Raw genomic sequence first — 22615 nt, forward strand, 5'->3', positions numbered from 1 at the left:
GGAACCATAAACTTTGCTTTTCTTTGACACAGCCATTTACTTTCTATCCTATGATTCTTATCTAGTTTAACAACATTACAGGAAAAAAAAAAAAAGGAAAATTACAGAATAGTCTGATTCATTGTTCATGAAAACATTCTCTTTTTGAGGAGAATCGATTCACTGAAGAACATACCCTAGCAGTGACTGGAGGAAAATTGGAATGAGTGAAAGGAACATGTGTTTGGAAGCTTAGAAATGTTGAGAACAAAGTGGTAGAAGGAGAAGGTAGCGAAGTTCTGTTGGCAAGCTGCTTCTATTCTTGGTTGATTTGATGCTAAAATGGTAGTGGAGTGTCATGGTTTCACCTGAGAGTTAATTTTCTTTCTAGTAGCTGGGATGGTGCTGTATTTTAGATTTAGGATGACAATAATGTTGATAACACACTGATGTTTCTAGTTGTTGCTATGTAGTTGTAGTGTCTACTAAGTCAAGGACTTTTTGCTTCCCACAGCTTGCCAGGTGCACGGGAAGCTAGGAGAGCACAGCCTTGACAGCTGACCCAGGCTGGCCAAAGGGTCATTCCATACCATATAGCATCATGCTGTTATGTATAGAACTGGGAAAGACAGCTGGGAGGGAGATGAGATGGCTGCCTGGAAATGAATTGGGCATCGGGTTGTGTTTTATTTCCTTCTGCATGTGGTGAGCAGTTGCGTTTGGGCATTGCTTGGGGTTTTTTTACTATATTAAAAATAAATATAACTAACAATAATAATTACTATTATTACTAATATTATTATTCTCTTCCTTTGTTCTGTTAAATGGTCTTTATCTCAGCCCAGGAGGTTTTGGTTTTTTTCCCATTCTCACCATCTCCTAGTTGGGAGGAGGTAAGCAAGTGGTTGCGTGCTGCTTGGGTACTGGCTGGGGTTAAACCACAACATGGAGCACAGTATTTGTTATGTTGTCTGGAATAATAAATTCAGCAATCTGAGAAGGAGAATTACATGAATTGTTGCTTCTCTCATGTGATAAGAAAGGTGATTTTGCCTATTGAGGTTTTAAATGGGGGTGAAGACTTTGTGCTGTTTCAAATCAGTGCATTTTATCTGAGCAATTCACATTTTTATGGTTAAAGCAAATACAAAACAGGTTAAAAAGTACCTGTTGTGAGACTGGTTTAGAAGCAAATGTGTCTATTAGAGAGAAAAGGTCTGTCCATCAGTGAGAAATTAACTGGGAAGAAAATCTCTAAAAAGCTGAAACCTAGGTTAGCCTGCTGGAGAAACCCAGCATATTTCTCCATCCAGAAGTAGCTGTCATGTTAGGTCATCATATAAGGAAACCTGTTGCATTGTTTGGAGATTAGGGAAGATTTTGTCTTTAGTCAAATGATTTGTCTGTGCTACTGTGCAGTGCTTAGGCATCTGTATCAATTTGAAACAGATGAGCTCTCGGGTCAGACACAGCCCAAATGTGAAGCATGGATTCTCATGTAGGCCAGCTCATGAACCCAAGGAAGTAAGCAATATAGGGAAGTGCTTTATTAGATTAAGTCCCTAGTTGAAGATTTGACTGGGATTGCAGTTGTCCAGTTGCAAAAGTCTGTATATATAAAAAAAAGTCTCTATTGTATTAGGAATTAAAAGTGGAAGCTGTGTGAAACCTGGTTGAGAAGACTGACCTGACAGGATGAAGGGTGTGGGGAGATTTCAAGTCATTGGGAATACATTACACAATGGAAGGATTTAGTAGTCCTATCTGAAAACTTCTTGGGATTGCAGAGTAGTGAAAATTTCTTTTCAGGTAGTTGGTTTCTGAGATGTGCTCAGCACAGAAAGTGAGGCATTCCTTGTCCAAGGCTTTGCTTGTGTGAAATGCCCTGCTTTCTCTTGCCTGTAATTTTACTTGGCTACTTTGAGTCGTGCTTAAGCAGTTAAAACTGCCTGAAATGTGTTAAAGTGGTGATTTTCCATCTTATCGTTAGATGGGTTCTTTTAATTAATATTAACTTAAAAAAAACCCCCAAAACAACCCTAAAATTATGCTTTTGTCCAAATCTGGAATAACAGAACAATTTAGCTGTATTTTAGAAATATCTGTCAGTAACTGTGATTTCATCATTTTCTGTTTAGCCCTAATTCTTCGTATCCAGTACAGTATAACTGCGCTACCTGACTGATCTCTAAGGAGTGTGTTAGTTTTCCTCAGTGTTAATCTGTAACTTAATTACAGAAAAGATGATGTGATGGGTAAATGTTGCTGTGCAAGCAAGGCCAGTAGAGAAATACAGGATAAAGTGGCAAGATTGATGAGCTCTGGAGAGTTTAGTGGGGTTATTTCCCTACTGTGCCCAACAGATGACTTCTGGAACTCAGAATATATCCTTGTCCTTTTTGATACAGTTACATGTGGCTTCTAAAATGGAACATGTGCCATTATCTTACTTCCATTCTGATATAGATATATATAAATAAAATCCTTTTCCATCTTCAGTTAACGAAAGAATTTGGTCTCCATTTCTTCTGTGTTTTTGTGATGACCTGAACTGGCTCATCACTTGGTTGGTGATGGCAAGGAAACATATTTTGAAAGCTGCTTCTATTTCTTCTCCTTCTGTCCCCTGTTGTGTGTCATGTCATCATGTCCCCCTCTCCCCTTGTATGAAGTCTTCTGCTGCTTGATTTGATGTTTATTCCTAATTCCATTTCCTGGGTTTCCCCATCCTTTTAGCAGTTTTCAGAGTGCAGTATCCCCTCTGCTTCTCTCATGAGAAACTACAGTTGACTCTGCAGTTTACTCCTGTCTGTCTATTTCTGTGATACCAATGTGTGAGATGTGAAGAGGGAAGTTAGGTGTTAAACCATAACTCTTGAAAAGCAAATACTTGGTTCTGTATGGTTGGAACAGTGTTACAGTCAGTCAGTATGCCTGTGAAAAGTTCCTGAGCTCTCTAAAGTCACAGGAAAACTGTTTTGTTGACACAAGGTTTTCTGCGGTGGTTGGGATTTAAGTTTCTGTAAATTCTTCTCTTACAACTTCCAAAGTTGGGAGAGACAGAACCTGCTTAATCTGGGATAAGAAAGAAGACAATACTTGAAGAGGGTGACACCAAGGCTTGCCAAAACGGGTTACTTTTTCCTTTCTTAAGATTAGTGCTTGAGTTGTACTGGAAATATATTTACAGGCCTCTAAGACATCACAAATATTCAAAGTTGAAGGTACAAGGCCAATGATAATGTTCTGTTTCTCTGAGACTGTACGTAAAACAGGTTGTGTTTGGCTGAAGGTCAAATTAATGCTACTGCTGTAGCTTTGATAAGGATGTGGAAGGATGCTGTGTCTGCACATCGGGATTTGCAGAAGTTGCTGTGCTCAGATGGATAAAGCTGTATTCTGTACTTGAGTGGCTGGGGCTGCTTCATGGCGATGCAAAGCCCATGTTCATGGAGCTTACTGTCATTCTGGGAGTGTTTTGCTTCTCTAGCAGGCAAATGTTTCTGGGTTGAAGTGTTGATGTAACTCGATTCTCTTCTAATAGAGAATTTTTTCCCCCAACCTTCAGTCTTGATAGGAGAAAGAAAGATTATTTTTCTTGCCTTTATTTTTTTTGAAATTCTTGTTCCTCCCTTTGCTAATTGTAGAGCTGTACTGCAGTAACCACAATGATGTTTTCCAAGGTAGTGGTCTATAAAAGATGGCCTGATAACAACGGTTGAAATAAATGATTTGTACCCAAACAATACAGGACAATTAAATTATAATGAGTTTGGCACAGGCTCAGATTGGACATTGCTGCATATGAAGCTTTGACTTGTTTGTTTAAACCCAAAGATGTTACTGAAAACTTGGATGGACAGAAGCACTAGCCCTAGGTTTAAGCAACTGTATAATTTTCTCAGCTCTCCTGACTATGTAACAGATATTCCTAATATGGCTAAGGAAAATGGAGACTGAGGAGTGAAATTAAATTTTACTATGAAATGTGCAAGTCTGATATACATATTTTTTTATGGTATATTTACCAATTTTGCGGTTGTCACCTGTGGTTGAGTGTGTCCTCTTTCCCTGCAAAGCAACCTGAAGAGAAAAAAATGCTTTGTAAGTGGGTGAGCAGTATTGTAAAATCATTTAAATGACAAAAAGAACAGGATGGTTATGGACTGGTGTGATACGGGTCAGTAAGGGGATCTGAAGTTGTGACAGTTTCCATTTAGGGTCTCCTGCTGAAAAAGCTGTAGTAGTGGCATTCAGCTTGCCATTTGTCTAGTCCCCCTTTTTTTTTGCATGTGTGGTGAAGATGAACTGTAGAGGGAAGGTGAAGAGACGTTGATGTGATGGTGCTTATAAAAGGGAGTATTTCCACTTGTTAGGGAAGGGATGCAGAGGAACGTGAGAGATGTGGAAGATGGAGTCAGTGCAGAAGTGAGGGGTGCAGTGATGCAGTTACCTTAATGTTATTTGGAACAGGGACTGTTAGTCTGAAATAATTTAAAGAGAATTTGATCTTTGTCTTGGTGTGAAGGTGATGGTAGAGAGCTGTACATAAGTGGGGCAAAGGGAAGTTGCCCAAGCAAGATGTCTGAAGCCCTGTAAATCTTAGGCAGTGATTACTTCCATCATGTCCAGGCTTATTTGGCTTGAATGAAGAGATGAGCACAAGAACACCTGTAACTTCAACAGGCTGTGAAGACAATCCTGAAAATACTTTGTGATGGGAAAGCTTAGGTGTTCTATATATGGGGCTACTGGAAAAGGGTTAAGACAAAATACTACTTTCAAAATGAGGTAGTGACTTGAGCAAATTCAGGGTATACAGAGCTATAGAAGTCCGAATAATCACAGTTTCTGAAATACTGTTTAGAAATTCATATGGCCTGTGCTAATCCTCCCTAGAGCAACAATAGCAAAGAGTGTGCATTCTAAATGCCTGTGTTGGTGGTATTAGCCAGATTGTCAAGGCTGGCTTTTTAGTTGGAGCTAAGAGAGTAACCTGCATTTTTGTGATCTACAGTCTTGGGAGTCATGGCAAACTGTCCTGTGTGTGAGCTAGGAGGTTGCTGGTTGTCCTGTCTTAGCAAAGAGTTAAAATGTCAAATAACTGCCCAGTGTCATGCCATGGTTCATTGAATTGAACCAGGGAAATTGAACTTAAGATCTGTGCTGCTGTAAAATACAAGTTTATTTTTGAGGAAAAAAAACCCCAAACAACCCCAATTTTTTTATTTCCAGTTCTGGAGACTGACAGTCTGAAACATTTTCGCTTTCATTTAGTGAGCTTGGACAATGCAATTAGTTTGGTTTTGTTTGTTTGATCTTCCAGTCCTAGCAGTTGGGTTATTGTGCAATAGCTTGTTAGTCGAAACCTTTTTTTTAAAAAAACACACCCCCTCCTTGTGGTTACTGGATTTTCACTCTTTCCTGATCCTAAATATATGATCATCAGCAGTAAAAAAATGTTTTTTTCCTTGTTAGAGTTTGTTAGCAGAATGACCAAAGCGAATGTAGAATTTACTTCTCTGGCCACTTAATTGGTTTTTTTTATGCATTGGTTTCCATACTTCCTACCTATTGGGCACTGATCAATTCCCTTGGCCAGATGTAAAAATCACACTCAACATTTGTATGTGAAGTATCATCACAGAGGTGAAAATACCATGGTGTCTGTAATTGTGCTTATCCCTCTGCAAAAGCAGTGTCACCTTTTCAAAAGACTGGTTGTGTGGAATTCCCACGTCTTTCAAGGTTATAGTTGGAAAAGGGGGCAGGGGAACCCAACACCCACCTTCCCCCCCAGAAGCAGCAGTCTCAAGTGTCTTCAGTGGAACCTCTGCAGTTAAAAACTGCTTTCCTTGCTTTTAGGTCTTGTATGTGTATCTTACCATTGATCTGAAAGAAACATGAGTTAGAGTAGCTCACTCCTGTCCTTAAAATGTAACGATCAAAATAACAGGACCATATAGAATTGAGTTATTAAAAAAAATTACTTTAACCTCATTTGTTTGTCCTTGATTTGAGATCATCCTTGTGATCTTCTTTAAGTGAATGTTGAAAAACCCTTCAACAAAAACACTATGCTATTGCAAATTCTTTCAACAGGTACTTTGTGCTGGACTTTGAGACGGGGATTCTGCAGTATTTCGTCAACGAACAAAGTAAAAACCAGAAGCCTCGAGGAACCTTGTCCTTAGCTGGAGCTATAATATCGCCCAGTGATGAAGTGCCACACATGTTGGTGGTCTACTCTGCTAACGGAGAGATGTACAAGTTAAGAGGTATGTTACTGCTTAAAGTGCCACCTGAGTTATCTCCCATTCCTGCTCGTCTCTCATGTCTCATTTCTCTTCTCTACGCTGTCAGAAAATAGTGGTTATACAGCTGTATTGCTATATACTATATTACAAAATGCAGTGCAGCAGCAATCTGGAGTTAAAATATGTGTGAATTTACAATATATAGACTTTTGGGACTAGAAGATACCTCAGGATGCCTTCTATAAGCTGTTTTTGTGGCATTTTGATTGTACAGTGTATCTTACTTGCTTATGAAGGAAGAAAAAGCCACTTTCATTGCTGTCCACAGCATAGCATCTCGTTTCTAATATTGTTCTCCCCTGCCACCATCCTACAGATAATGTGCAGTTATAAATCTCTTGATGGGTCAGAGAAAAGAAAAATGCCAGTGGAAGGCTGTTACAGATGCTCAGTGCTTGTCAGTCTTGGAATAAGCAAATGCACCTTTAATATAAAATTTTGCCTTCCCTTGCTCCCAAATGTAAGAAAGTCAGTATAGGGCATGTGAGGGTTACTTTGCAATATTTATGGGGTTTGGTTTTGTTTTTTAAAAGGGCAGTACTTTGATTCCAAGGTATTTTCAGCATGGTTGGTTGATCTGGATACTGTAATATCAAATTAGTTTATGAAAAAAAATAAAATTATATTAAAAAAAACCTGGGCATGTAATGGAGTGGTACAGGAATTTAAAATTATGTTAGTTTTATTCTGACCATGGTTTGTCAGTTGATGAGCAGGACAGAGTATGCAGAAGTCCCCTGTGGTCCAGTGCATTGCTGATCTATGTGTAGAGCTGAAACACAACAGCAAACAGGGAGAGCTTCTGTTAAAATGTTTTGGGATTTGACACAATTAGAACTCATGAACATTAGTGATTTCATTATGATGCTTTTCCAATCACTTGAGATTATAAAATACTTATAATATGCTGCTTTTAATGAGTTTTATGAGTTTAATTCAAATTAGTAAATAAGTTTTATGCTGAGTCAACAAACATGGAGATGCTTAATAGTAGAGGAAGTAAGAAAATATTTGCTGAAATTATCCACTCTGTGTTGGTATTCTTAATTATTCTTAATTACTGTAATAGTGCGTTATTTAAAGAAACAAAACCAAGTAAACCTCTCTCCTATAATATACTTATTAATACTACACAAGACTCACCAGATACGGTCTGTAGACAGTCTTTTCAATAATTTTTAAAACGGTTTTTCAGAGATGTATGGGAGGAAATTGTGTTCTTCATTCTTGTGTTGCATATGAATGGCACATAGGTTTAAGGAGACATTTTGTTGATCTGCATTAAAACAGAAGTATTAAAGTATCAGGGAAACTGGTAACTTGTCTGGTAGCTGATTTATAGCCTGAGTGTAGAGGTTTCATTGATTTAAATGCTGTGGTGTGGCCCTTGGCATTCAGAGAGAGGTGAGAGTAAAGTGAAAGTGGATTAAAAATGAAATAGTAAGAAAAAAATTCTTGAGGCAATTCTGATTTTGATAATGGAGGTGATAAGCTTATGAATCTTAACTATTAAGACTATATATATCTCTACCAACTAGCCATGCTATCTGAAGTTTAATTTTAGATGTGTTGTACTTAATTTCAATAGTGTAAATTAGAATTTATAGTACATCCTAACCAATAAAGATTCCCTCCCCGATCAGTTTCTGTGCGATTCCTGCATTTTCTTGTTTCTATTCTAGCTGCTGATGCAAAGGAAAAACAATACTGGATAACTCAGCTTCGATCCTGTGCCAAACACCACAAGGAAGGTAATTCTAAGGTAAATAATTAAGAGAGAGAAGTAACTATTATGTTTTAGGTGGTGTAGGTGAAGAACATTGTGATCTGAATAATAGACTGACTGCTCTAGTTAGTGGCTTGATGTGCAGAGGTTTGTGAATAAAAGTGGTAAGTGTCACATGCCACTAACTTGGGCAGTCTTAATAAATATTGTCCTATTTATGAGAAATTAATGAAGTGCAGTTCAGATGCTGTCGTTATATGGTTGAGTGATTGGGTCAAAAGTTTATTAATAAATTCCTTTGTGATGTCCTAATTAGTACTTAAAAATGTTAACATATTAGTTTTATTTATGTTATAGGATGTAATGTCTTTTATTATAGAAGCTCATGTAGATATTAGCCATGTTCAGCCTTCAACTTCTTTAGCAAATCTGAGAAGTCATCACATGAATATAAATATTTATCTTGGGAAGTGAAGTCAAAATCTCTGTCCTCAAACAGATAAATATTTTGGACAGGTAAAAAGATGTTTGCACTTGAAAAAGAGTAGAACTATGGGTTCAGGATGTCCCCTGCTTCTAAGTAGAAATGACATAAATTTGTTTAAATTAGAATGCACCTTGGAAGTTGATGTAATAAAAACAAATAATCCCTATGAGAAATAATTGATTTTTTTTATTTATTTTGTGTGTGCTTTTGGTGTTAATCCTAAATCACTAATAAAAAAGTAATTCCTGCTCTTCAGTTTTTTAAGAGCTTCTGTTGGTATCTTTACAAGAATGAAGAATATTTTTTTTTTCCTCACAACTAATTTTTTGCAATACTAAAAAAACCCAACCCACACAAGCAGAAAGGAATCCTTCTCACCCTAAGAGGTTGAGAATATCGTTCTGCTGGTAACTGCGGTCAGAGTCATCCTGAGTATCTCTGAAAAGTGGACTTTTGAAAGATGGGTGGTATTTTGAGGAGACTGGCAATCATTCAAGTGGGTGAAGTAAAATAAAACCAACCTATTTTTTCTTTTTCAGTGATGTGCACTTTTTGGGAAACAATTGTGGTGTAATTAAAACCCTTTTTGTAGGAGATTAAGTAACTTCAGTGTTTTGGTACTCTTTCAATTCTCATGCGTGATACTAAATATGATATTTTTATGTAGCTGAGGACTAGTGCTACTCATAGAATCAGAGAATGTTTTGGACTGGAAGTAACCTTAAAGATCATCTATTTCTGACCTCCCTGTCATGGGTGGGGACACCCTCCACTAGGCCAGGCTGCCCAAAGTCCCATCCAACCTGGCCTTGAACACTGCCAGGGAGGGGGCAGCCACAGCTTCTCTGGGCAGCCTGTGCCAGTGGCTCACCACTGTCACAGGGAAGAATTTATTCCTTATATCTAATCTAAATCTACCTTCTTTCAGCTTAAGGCCATTAATCCATGCCCTGTCACTCCATGGCCGTGTAAATGGTGCCTCTCCAGCTTTCTTGTAGGGCCTATTATGTTCTGTAAAGGTGCAGTAAGGTCATCCTGGAGCCCAGGTCCCTCAGCCTGTCTTCACAGGTGCTCCAGCCCTCTGATCGTTGTTGTGTCCCTCCTCTGGGACTTGCTCCAGCAGCTTCCTGTCTGTCTTATGTTAGAGGCCCCAGAACTGGATGCAGTACTGTGGGTTGGGTCTCATGAGAGCAGAGTGGAGGAGGTGAATCACCTCCCTTGACCTGCTGATGACACTTCTTTTGATGCTGGCCAGCATACCATTGGCTTTTTGGCCTGCGAAGTGCACATTGCCTGGTCACGTTGAGCTTCTTGTCTGAACAACCTCACGTCCTCCTCAGGGAGAACCCATGTTCTGCCCAGCCTGTATTTGTGCTTGGGATTGCCCTGACCATGTACTTGGCTTTGTTGAGCTTCATGCAGTTTGCACAGACCCACCTCTAAAGCCTGTCAAGGTCACTCTGGCTGGGGTCCCTTCCATCCAGCATGTTGGCTGCACCACACAGCTTGGTGTGGTCGGCAAACTCGATTCACTAAGGTGCGACTCTGCTTGGTCAGAATACTCCTGCAGTTGCTACTGCTTTGCACAATGGAGCACAATGTTGTGCCTGCCTGTCTCGAGGAACAAATCTTTTGACAGGATTATTCTGTTGTTTTCCAATTTAATTGTTTTCCTTTTTCCATCCTCTCAAGGTTAGGGTATTATCAGAGAGGTAGATTTTCCCTGGCTTTAGCACTGCATATAGTGCTAACTTGGATTTAACCTACAACTAAGTTTTAAAGTTCTCTGCTTTTCTCTATAAAAGCAAGTGATCAAAAGCTTTAGCACTGCAATGATTAGACTTTGGAGATCACAGATTGGTTAGAAGGGAGTGATGCTTCATGGAGATTCCAGAAACTAGAAAAAAATGCCTTTCTATAACTTTTTTATTTTCCTCAAAGTTTTGTACTTTAAAAACACTGCCTGGTAGGAGGTAAGGGAAGCAAGAACTGCTGCATTTCTTTGTGATTTTTTTTCCTTTTTCTTTCTCTTGTAGGTGAAGATTCTTTAATAATTATTAGCATGGGAGTGGAAACATACTGTTTAAAATATTTTAAATTTACATAAATTATCATGCCGCTATTTTTAGCCACCTTACTCTTTTGTGTTGGGATTAGGGACTGGAATTACTTAGGAAAGTCTGTAAAGACACAGAGAGGGTGCATGTTTGACTACCTTTTACATAATAGAGGACTCTACAAAAATATGTGGGTTTGGATTTTGTTAAAATAGCCCTACCCCACTGATAGGACTGTCATGATGAGATGTTATTCTACCAGCAGCAGGGCTGGATCTCTTTTCCCTCCCTCTCCCAATACTTTGAGGGCTGTAGTAAGTGATAAGTGCAAATTGTCTGTCTCTCATCATGCTGTCATGAGCAGGCAGATAGATACTCTGTTTTAAGCTTCTGGAGTTTGAACAGAATCCAAGCTCTGTCTCTGCTGGGAACAGGCACCTGGAAAGTTGGAGCCTGAGTGTTTGCTCCCAGCTTCTTCTACAGCTTAAAGTTGCCTTTTTCACAGAAAGAATGGGAGGCAGAAATTTCTAGGTGTTTTTTTTTTTTTTTAGCAGTTGTACACTTGAGAAGGAGCTGGAATGAAAAGTGTAAATTATGCAGTGAGGGGTATGCTTTATCTTATGCAAGTGGGATATAGGTTAACTGGGATAACCAGCCAAGAGTGGAAAGGTTCCCAAGAATGCCAGGGAAACAACTCTTAGCTAGAGGTCTTTCGTAGTGGAGATAGGGCATGGTTTGAAAATGTGAATAATATTATTGGAATGAAATAAATAAGAAAACATATGAATTTGGAAAATTTTTTCAAAGCTGAAACTGTGGCACTGTTCCTGTGAAATATTCATAGACCATTCCATCTTCCTGCACTGGATCCAGATGAGCACTGATTTCCTTTCTTTTTCAGAGCTACTGCTTGCTTTGAGTCTACAGTAGCATTGTATGACTTTCTGTCCCTACTGTCTTTAAAGCTTCAGCTGGGGACTGAGGTGTTGGTGGAATGAAGCAGAACAGTGATTTTAAACAAACGAACAAAATTTGTATTCTAATGACTATAACTAGTTGCATCCTAAGGAATGGTCCAAAGGTGAGCTATACAGCTAACAAGTAAGATGAGCTAAGTCTGTAATTTTCTTTTAATTAAATTTTACATTTTAATGATATAAAAAGCAGTAAAAGGATAATGTACTCTGGCAAATAATTCCCATGCTGTAAGATAGTCTTAATGTTCTTGGTATTCCCATACAGGTCTCATTTCGCTTAATTACAGATTGCTCAACCTCCAGAGTGCTAAATCACACTGTATTGGAAGAAGTCTTCTGTGTCTGTATAGGATTGCTGTTTTTTAGACTATGCTAAGTGAATATTATTGTAAGAGTTTAATTAAAGCATTAGTCAAATTGGAATTCAGTGATATAAAGTGCTTCCAAGAAGGAGTAGGCTTATGCATAATTTTTGTGGTAAATCCACAAATTGTCACAAGCTTGTTAATTCTTTTTAAAACAAACACATGGGTTTTTATACCAGCTCTCAATTCCAACATATGGATCAGTTGCTGGATTGGCATATAACCCTGGTATTTCTCAGTGTGTATCAGGAATGTGGTGGGGACCAGGAACCTTTTATCTTGTGAAATAACTTCTGGTTTAAATCATGCTCAGGTGGTAACTTTCAGCTTAGTCCTGTGCTAGAATTAGGAGCTAGGCTCCCCCTTTATTCCAGCTTCACACAAATGAGCTAGTAAAAATTGGAAAGTGTGGTTTCATCTTTCAGCTGAACTCATCTGCTGCTTCCCTGCAGCTTTAAATGCCAGTCCAGTTTTCTTCCTTCTGCCACCACCCTTTATGCGGACTTGGTTTCTGGTCCTGTGGTAGCTTGGGCATCTGAAACACAAAAATAGCATCCTGCTGAAAAGGACTTATTTATCTCACCAGCTCTTTGAGGAGTGGAATGAACACTGCTGTAGGGGAAGCTGTGCTCTGCTTCCAGCAGCCCCAGGTGGTAAAGCCTTGCTGAACCATAGAATACATTCAGTTGGAAGGGACCTTTAAGGATCATGAAATCTAACCTGGGGTCAGCCAAGTCAGAGCACGGGACTGAGCGCATCATCCAGATGCTTCTTGAAGTAAGTCAAGCTCAGTGCTGCGACCCATTCCCTGGGGAGCCTGTTTTCGTGCCTGACCGCCCCTCTCAGTAAAGAACCTCTTCCTAATAGCCAACATAAGACTCCCCTGTTGCAGCTTCATACTGTTGCCTTGGGTTCTATTGCTGGTCACCAAAGAGAGGAGATCAGCACCTGCCCCTTCACTCCCCCTCATCAGGAAGCCATAGACCACGATGAGGTCTCCCCACAGTCTCCTCCAGGCTGAACAAACCAAGGGACTGCAGCCTCTCCTCGTAAGGTTTCCCCACCAGACCCTTCACTATCCTTGTTGCCTCCTCTGGACACTCTCCAGTGTTTTTCTGTCCCTGTTGTACTGTGGCATTCAAAACTGCACCCAGTGCTTGAGCTGAGGCCGCACCAGCGCAGTGCTCTCTCCTTTCCCCTACATGGAAGGGGCTGAAATGGATCTGGCCAAAATCTAACCTTTTCTAGTAGGAGGCTTTGTGTTTAAAACTGAGCTAACCTGATGACTGCATGTCTCTGTGAGGGACTGTCCTGCTCTCTTTCCCCTCAAGCAATGCTCCTGGTGCCCATTGTAACCATCTTTGGAAAAGCAGTTTGGCGAGCTAAATTAGCAGAAAATTCTATGTGTGTGTCTATGTTTCCATTTCTTTTCCAGTTTAACTGCCTGGAGTGACTCTCCATGAGCTTCAATGGGCCTCAGAGTCAGCATGGAGAGGTGGTGGAGAAAAAAGTCCAAACCTGGCCCTCTCAGTGGCTAAACTGCAGAAGCAGTTTAGCTGTACTATGAAACAGCATGTGTAGTAATGCCTGAAAGTTTGAGGTCATCACTTTTATCAAAATATTGAGGCAGATGTGTAATTTTTTTTGGTGGACTTTCTTCAGTTTTACCAGGCTTCTTCTTGCCTTTAATAATGAATGGCCACAGAGATACCTTTACATTTCTAAATGGATCTTTCCCTGGTTATTTTTAACATCTGAATGGTCATTGTTTCCATAAAGCCAGATTAGTGAAAGTTTCACATCACTATGAGTGATATTTTGGTGGTTATGTGCATATCAGATCTCTTTTCCTTTTGAGCAAGTTACCTCTTTCCTCCTCTGGTGTGCTTGTCTGCTTCCTCCTCCTGTCCGCGACCTATAGAAGTCAAGTAAAGATTTGTGCTTCTATTTAAAACATTCTTTGGAAGTCCTTGCAGTGGTGAGGGTGAGGAGGAAGCAGTGTTTGGCTGTAGATATGTATGTGTTTGACACCTTTTTCCCTCCCTTTGGAAGCTGCATGAAGATAAATGTTGCTCACAGCTCTCTGCTTTCAAAATCCTTCTACAGAAGTGGAAAAAAAAATCCATTTAGGATTGAACATGAGCTTGCTCAGATGATTTTTGACAAAGAAAAGATTTTATGATGGGATGATTATCATAGCCTCTTGCTTAAGGCAATGCATGTCTGCTTTTACTGAAGATGATGAAGCACTGTAATATTCTGTCAGAAAAGTTGGTACCATAGATGGTGCTTTACACAAATGTGCAAAGTGTATCATAAACTGATTGCTTTGCACTGCTGAAGTTTGGGTGTTATGTAGATTCAGTCATTACATTTTAATATTTTTGAATTATTGCCATGGAAATTAAACAGATCTCTGTCCATATTTTTCTTTTATCAGTGTTTGTTTACTTAGGAGGCATGGGAAAAGAAGTAGATGGGAGTTAAAATATGAATGGTGGTGTCTTAATCGTAATTACTTTCTGATAGTGTGTGACTTTGCATTGCTTTAAGGCTGCATGCAGGGAATTGGTTCTGTGCTGTATATATATATGCAGAGAAGTAAAGGCATGTCATTTCAGTATTTATTATTCTGCAGAAAAACATCTGTGGCACAGAGCCTGTGAAAATGATGATTATCAGCCATAAACAGATCTGACAATTCGCTTCAAAAATTAGTTTATTGATCTCTGGAACACTGCATTTACTTCCAAAATAAACAAACCTGTTTGCTTCTGGTAAATGGTGAAAAGCACTTCAGCTTCTTTGTGAGCAGGAAGGGCAATCTCCAGGGAGAATGAGTCATGAAAACATTAGTGTAGTTGGAACTTACTGTTCTACAATTACATTATTTTAATTGTTAGAATTTTGATCTCCAAATGGAAGCATTCATTATACTACTTTTTTATCTTGGAGATGGACGGTCTACTGGAATAAAGAATCTTAACCCAAATCTGTGTTAGCTAAGTGTACTGTTAGCTAGCTTAAGGTCATAAAACCAAGATGAGCACAAGTTACAAATGAATCTTTTATTAGCTTTTTTATTATTCTTTCATTAGTTCCATTTTATTAGCAGGAAAACTGTTGGAGCTGTGTAGCCTCGGGAAAGAATATTTGCAATCCTTTTGGGATGCTTCAGCCTGTGGATTTCTTGACTCTCTGTTAGCATCATGCATTACTAATTGTTGAAGAACTTGTGTCTTCCTTTCATCAGGCTTTTCGCTTTCTTGTTACTTATTTATTTGCAAACCAGAAAATACTATGACCAAAGAAAGTGAGATGTGCTAGTGGTCAGAGGGGCAGATCAGTCATACCAGCAGCACTACGGGGAGGAGCAGGGGATTAGGTATAAAGTTATTGTCATTGCTTTGATTTCCTGGAAGAGTGACTTTAATGAATGCTGTAGTTGGATGTGTAATTAGTGTTTTTAGCTGTGTAAAACATCACATGGGTTTTAACAAAAATGAAAAATGTTGATTGTTGCACAGCTGTGTATCAGTGCAAAAGAGATTCATTGCACTGCTGTTCCCAGTGCTTAACCTATAGAAGTTGTGCAGAAGAGGAGTCAAGTATTTGGCTAGGATGTAGGTATTGACAGTGCATTATAAAATTCAAATGTCCCTATAAAACCAAATGGGTAGTTACTGGAGAGGCCTCTTCTATCAGTGGCAGGAAGAAGCTATGGGAAGGAATTAGCTGCCGTGCCTGTCTCCTTGGATGGAGCAGGCACAGTGCTCTGCTGTTGTTCTCTGTGGCACTGATGAGTGGAGCCTCACTTCAGAAGGTTTGGAGTGAGTGTAAAAACTGCTTCCTGCAGACACTTACTCGTGCTTTGTGTGTGCCTGCTTTTGCAAGTTCTAAATTGGATTGATTTTTTTTTTTTACCTTTACTGTGGGACCTTGCTTAGGGGATTGCTAGAGGTCTTGATGCTGAGCTCATTTAGTGTTTGTATGTTACAGACATTCTCTAAAGAATAATCCCAAATTAGATGCTAGAGAATTTGTGTTGTGGGCTGGCAGGATTTTCTGGTACAGTGGTTGGAAACATTAGGTCACAACATGGATGAAGGATATAAAGGGACAGAAAATGAAGAATCTGCTTATAGACCTGTATAGCCATTCAAATCAATGTATTTGATTCTGATATTTGGCACATTTGACTGTGGTTGTGTGTACTGATTCAAGATGGCCAGTCTTCCTGTCTGCATTAGCTGCATGGGATGGATAATTTTCTTGAGCTGAGTGGGGAGGGAGGGGCTCACCAGCAGAGGTGGTATCTCCCTAGGTATGATGTAGCACTACTGTAGAGAACAGGCATGCAGCTGAGTGGCAGGCACACCAGGCAGTGTGGTGTGGTCAGTCCTTGCCAGGCTGTGAACTTGTGTTTGTAGAGATTTGAGCTTACTTGGTGTCCCTGTAGCAGGACAGTCCTTTTGAGCATCACCTGCTACTGAAACTATAGATGGGCTGTTCTGCCTGGTGTTTCTCTACTGCTCCATGGATTCCCAAACTCCATGCCCTAAGTGGCTGTATACCAGCATTTGCTGTGAGCTGCCACATTCCTTTGCAAACCTAGTGAAATGCACTGTGGTTCCACAGACTGCTTATTCTGCCTCAAGTCACAGTTCAGGAGTGTAATTGATGTAGCCCAGTGAGTTGTGGTAAGAACTAGAGCAAGTCTTACTGGGGAAGAAAAGAACCTAATCTGGATTAAGAGACTCCTAGAATGATGGGTTTACCTGTTGGTTGGAAAAGGGTTCATTACTTATTTATTATACAAAGCCAGTAAAAAAAAATCACAGGTAGCCAGCAGCTGTTGTACTAATAGTTCACTATGAAATTTATGATTCCCAAGGGAAGTGGAGTTTGGTGAAAGGCATATTGTGTTAGGTGACATGATGAGAGAAAATGTGAGGTGGGAGTTCAGTCAGGGTGTCTGTTGTGGTCCGTGGGTCAGCTGCAGATAGTTCACTGCACTTTGAAGCACTGTGTTGAGGAAAAATAGCGTGTAATTGCCAAATGGTATCAATGATATAGAAATTGACTTAGAATATATGTGAATTTCAATTTATGAACATATCTCTCAAATAAATGAGGTTATTTTGGCAACTGCCTTTTTTCTGAAAGCTCCTTCTCTCCTAGAATTCATTCCTGATTCTGCATTTAAACAGAAACAGTAGATGGATTTTTCCATGTTTGTTTTGTTACTTTTGGTATTTGCAGATCTATAACTTCCTCCCTGTCCCCAAAGAAAATCAAAACATAATAAAACTTCACTTCTCACAGAACATTTTCTCTCAAGCAAAACTAATGGCTAAATTTACTGTTTTACATTGCTGCTGTTTTTTTGAGGTTTAGGATCCATTTAGCTATATGAAGGCAGTCATTTATTTTTAGTATCGTGATTACGTGGTACTAGAATGTCAGTGATTTTCAGTGATTTAATTAATAAATTAAATAAAATTTATTAAGCTGGAAGATAAGTTGATCTTATGCTGAAAAGAAATGAAATTACCTTGTTCTTACTCTGCACCATAAATTTAGTTTAGAAGTATTCTGATGCTAGTCAGTTTTAAAAAGAGACATCAGTAAGTATACTCTGTTGCTGTATATACACAGAAAGTAGTATTCTGTGAAACTTCTATTTAAAAAAGGAAATTCAGTTGCACCCAGTTTCCCTCATCTCCTTCCTTCTTCCAAATACCTTTTTTTTCTGGCTCTCATTTTAACTGTAGTTATATCTAAGTAATGCTTTTTCAAATGGAAGATGAATTAAAAGCCTGGCAACCTGTGCCCTTCTGACAAATTCCACCATGGGGTTTTGGTTTTTTTTTGCCTTGGAGTCAAATTCAGTTTTAATGCAATTGTGAGTTATTAGCCAGGATGGATAGTTTTTGAGTGTCTGATTCTCCAGAGGGCTACTATTACCCTTCTGTTAGTCGTGGTAGAAAGAAGGCATTCATTGCAAAAACAGTGACAGACCCTTATTCTTGGAAGTGTTTGTAAATACAAGTCCAGACCACCTGAATAATGCTTAGTTCTAGAATGGCTGTTTGCATACTGGGAATGTGATAGCCCGTTTTTAAACCTTCAAATGCCTCAAAAAAATACCTGAAGTCTAGTTTTGCATGGGGATGGCAGTTGATATCACTCTTCCTTGTTGGCAGTGCCAGATGATCTGCCTTGTCTTTTACAGCCTGAGTAGTGGTAACATGATGTCTGCTTTGAATTCCAGCACTAGCTGGGACCTGTCCACCTTGCATTAAGAGTGTTTTAATAAAATTACCACAGAATTGCAAAGTTCAACTTGTGGGGGATGATACGAGAGATTGTACCCAAGTAATATTTTTGTCTGCCTGCCAGCAGACTCAGAAGTACTGCCTCATAGTGATGGCAACTGCCATCTTTACTTGTGAGGGGTTTGTAGCAGAGGTGAAATGGTATTTCACCCGTCTGGCTGTGTATTTACCTCACTTTGAGAGCTCTACTAAACAGCACTCTCTGAAGTGGTTTGTGTTTCATGAGGTAAGAGTTATTCTGTTTCAGTTTTAACATTATAGGTGAAATCAACAATTCAAATAGAAGGGAGAAGCTCTTTTATGTTGTTCTTTTATATATGAAGTCCAACGGTGCTCTTTGCACAACTGGGCTTGACTGAGAATCGCAGTTTCTTCAGGAAAACTTGGGTTTGAGGGCTGCAGAAAACAAATCAAGATGGCAACACTGACAAATGGTTTAGATAAGATCAGAGAAAATTCTTGAATGTTCAGACTGATTTCATAGGTTGCACATTAAGAGTATTTATGCTGCAAATACTGATGATTTTTTTATTTATAAAAAAAAATATTTGTGCTGGCATTGTCATTTCTCTGTGTGCAAAATCTTTCCTAAAGACCTTTGCAGGATGTTAATATGTATGAGCTTGCAGAGGTCAGTTTCAGACAATCCAAGGAACAAAGGTGATAGCCATAGTGTTTCCAAGAAGATTCCTACTGAGCAGTGCAGATGGCTCCGAAGGAATAAATCAGTCCTGGGCACAGTTACACCTTGAGATGTAGATTTGTGAGGAAAGTGGAATGGCACAGATCTGTACCCTGAACTGTAAATTATTTCCTTGTGTAAAGGTTGCTAATATCAACTTCCCATTGCTTGTTCTAGACCATTTCATCCTCAAGAAGTAGAAGTTCATCTCTGCTGCCACCTGGGACAGTTAATTCTGCATCTCCTAGTGGCCAGAAACATATGAATCAAAGTGGCCCGACAGTTGTAACCATCACACATCACAAATCACCTGCAGCTGCTCGAAGAGCAAAGAGCCAGCGTTCTGGTCAACTCCATGAAGTCAGAGAGGTAAGAGATAAAAAATGCTGATTTACTGTAACTTCTAAATAGTTACTTTGGTATAGAATAAGCAATCAAGTCTGACAAGTGAACAGTTCTTTTTGTTTCCTGTTTTGCTTTGTTTCAGTCCTCTTGCTGAGCAAAAGGCTGTCTTTATCTCTAGTTCACCAGCTCAAAGGCTGGTGTATACAGGCTTTTTTATGCCAGTGTTACAATTAGTGTGTGTACATGCTTAAAGAGGAAGTAGGTTGGCCACAGTTCCCAGATTTTGCCGTGGTGCTGCAGTGCTGGAAGAACATCTCTTTTCAGCTGCATGCCACAAAACCTTTCAGACTGGAAAGAGGGCCCTGACGCATTTAAATAGAACTAGAAAAAGCCCAAGCTGAGTAAGTCAGGTGAATGGACATGAAAGAAGGCACAGATCCCACACTCAGCAGTTTGTATCTATATGAGGATAATCTTCGCTCTGTTGTTAAGTTCCAGTTGCTGGCTTGGTGATGAATGGTTTGTCCGTACTAAACACATGAAAAGCAAACAAGAAAATAGTTTGTTCAGGGTTTAAGAAGTACATAACTCATACTCTGATTTAAGTCTGTCTTCCAGACAATAAAAATAGTACAGTTTTAAGCTTAAATAGTATGGCAGACTGGGCTTACTTTCACCTTTCTTTCACCCCTTATTATTTCTTTGTGTCTGGATTTCTTGTTATTCTCTAAAAGTGCCTTTGTAGGTTCCCCCTTCCACCCTTTCTGCCAAAGAAACTGTTGGCAGCCTAGCTGCTTTAAAGCATTCTTTTGTTACATGGCTTTAAAATATGTACCCTGGTCTTTCAAATTGCAATCTCAGGAGTCTGCTTTTACGTTTACCCTCCCTAAATGTTTTATAAATGGAGACCTCTCATATTTGAATAAATTCTTAGTTTGTGCTTCTAATGAAGACTCAAATTACACATCCTCATGAAGAATGCTTGTTTTTATTCTGGTAACATTCAAAGTGAAAGCGTCCCTTGTATCCTGTATTGTATTAACAATAGTCATCCCTTGCTCTGAAGAGCACTGTCTGTCACCAGTGTTTTCTTTACGTTACAGAAAACACACATCTATTTGTTTTTCATGAGAATATCTTTTCTTTCCTTACCAATCTCCCCCAAGTTGTTTCTACCTTACTAAATGTATTTGGTCTTATAGTTTTAATTCAGAGTGCACCTGAAACCTATTAATAAAATAAACAGTGGGAGCTGTTGCAGCATTATCAAATGAAGCTGGGTAGGACTGAAAGGAATTTAAGAGAGAATTAGTGTATGTGCTGATCATAATAAGTTGGGAAGGGAAAAAGTCAACAGATCCAAAGAACCACACATGGGAATAAAGAAATAAATACTGGCCTCTAGTAAACCAGAAAATAAGTGGCTGGGTATAATCCCTATAGAAAAGGCCTGGGGATCGCAGACTCATTTGTTTGCAGTATATTGCAATGTGATGTCATACCAAAAAGGTAAATATTGCAAGGCTTTAATCTGTAATCATGGAAGATAATTATTTTGCTGTGTTTGATGTGATTGATATCTCGGATGCAGTGCCAAATCCTGTGAGAACAACTTAGAGGGCTGTGATAAAGAAAAAATCATCTTAGACATTGAATGTATGATAATGTCTGAAGGTTAAAAGAAGTAAGTGTTTTTCAAGGAAGGAAAATAGTACAGTGATAAACAGCAGCTGAGAAAGCTTTATCAGGAGGTGTATGAACTTCACCTCTTTGTGTATTGGATTTTTTGTGGGCTGCTTCTTAAAGAAGAGCATCATCAGTGGGAAAGTCAGTCCTTCTGCCTTCTTTCGCAGTCTGATGTAAAAAGTGGCTGCTTGACTGATCTTGTTTCCAATTTGTCAAAGGATAAGTCTGTGTTTCCAGATGAAGAAAGCAGCCAGATTGCAGTTCAGTGCACATTTCCTTCTCCCCCCCCCCCCCCCACCTCCTTTTCCAGAGTGAATGCAATATATGGGTATGTGCTGCCTGCCTGAAAAATTTCAGGGAATATTCTTGTTCACTATTTGGGTTGATGGTGACTTAGATATACTACCCCTCCCTTGTTAAATTTATTTATAAGAGATTGGTCCAGAGACCTTTCAAAAAGTGCATGTCAATCTGCCTTTTATTTAATCTGAAGCAAGGAGAAATAGGAACTGAAAGTACTCTAAGAAGAGAGTTAAACCCCCGCCACCTCAACACCAAGATCTTTGCTTTTTACTTGGAGGTTGTTCAGTATGATTTGGATGAAGGGGAGAGGCTGCAGAAGGTTTATAGATTGTGTTAGCATTCCCATTATAGAATGAAGTCACTGAACCTTTGACATGCAAATAAGCCTTTTTTATTGTACTATAAATAGGGCTACATTAATTTTACATCCTCTAAAATACAGTACTTAAATCAATGGAAAGAATTGATGTACCTCTGGAAAACCAGAAGTCTGTACTTTTAAAATTTGAAAACAGTGTTTTAGTAACACTACAATGTTATATATGAGGTACGTGAAAAACAGGAATAATGCCTTGACTTGGGACATACAGACTTCACTAGCTTGGACAATATCCCTAGGAAGTGCTGAACTTGAAATTTCTACTCAATTCTGGACCAGTTTTCCTTGATTTGGCCACATTATTTGCAAATAGTGAAGTATCTCTTCATGTTGCAAGTAGGACAAAATGGGACTCTTACATTTGACATAATGCGATGATATTTTGTAATACTTGGTTGTTCTTTTTCCCCTTTTTTCCCTTTCACAGTAAGAATAAACTGGTGGTGTTTGCTCTGGTTGATTTAATTATCCTTTAAAAAAAAGGAGAATTTTAATGTAAAATAAATTATAGTGAAGAGGTTTACATAGAACCAAACTGATGTGCAAAATTCTGCAAAGGTAGTAAAAGCAACTGTGTAGGTCCTGAAAATGATGTATGCAATAAGTGTCTGTTGTAAAATTAGAACTTTACCTTTTTCCAAGAGTCTGGTAAGATAAAATTGAACGTGAATGGGGAGCTTTTGACTGCTATAAACACTTTACTACTTAAGCTGCTTTTGTATAGCCTTGAATTGAAAAGATGCTCAGGAGAATTACTTCTAATCATAATGGATTTTTTCTTTGTTTAAAATAATATTGTTCTCTTAAATCAGATTTTTGCTTATATTAACTTGATGTTAATAGCCCAGTCTATGTTGATTTATGGAACATTATATCAAAACTATAATTCACCATCCATTACTTTGAGAGAGCTGATGGGACTGTGTGTTGTGCTTTATACCGAATTATTTGAGATCCTACGTCTTTATTCGGGC

At 38.9% G+C, this 22615-nt stretch overlaps 1 protein-coding gene across 1 annotated transcript in view; it reads left to right on the forward strand.

Moving 5' to 3' along the window:
* The window catches only part of OSBPL10 (oxysterol binding protein like 10), a gene marked incomplete at both ends in the record, with an annotated part of 113792 nt that overhangs the window by 27967 nt on the left and 63210 nt on the right, over nt 1-22615 (forward strand). The window contains 3 exons of the mRNA XM_084279831.1: nt 6082-6257; nt 7979-8058; nt 19106-19297. Coding sequence (XP_084135957.1) covers nt 6082-6257; nt 7979-8058; nt 19106-19297 — 448 coding nt within the window. The remainder of the gene's footprint in view (nt 1-6081; nt 6258-7978; nt 8059-19105; nt 19298-22615) is intronic.

This window comes from Gallinula chloropus, assembly GCF_964237585.1.
Source record: "Gallinula chloropus genome assembly, chromosome: 2".
NCBI lineage: Eukaryota > Metazoa > Chordata > Aves > Gruiformes > Rallidae > Gallinula > Gallinula chloropus.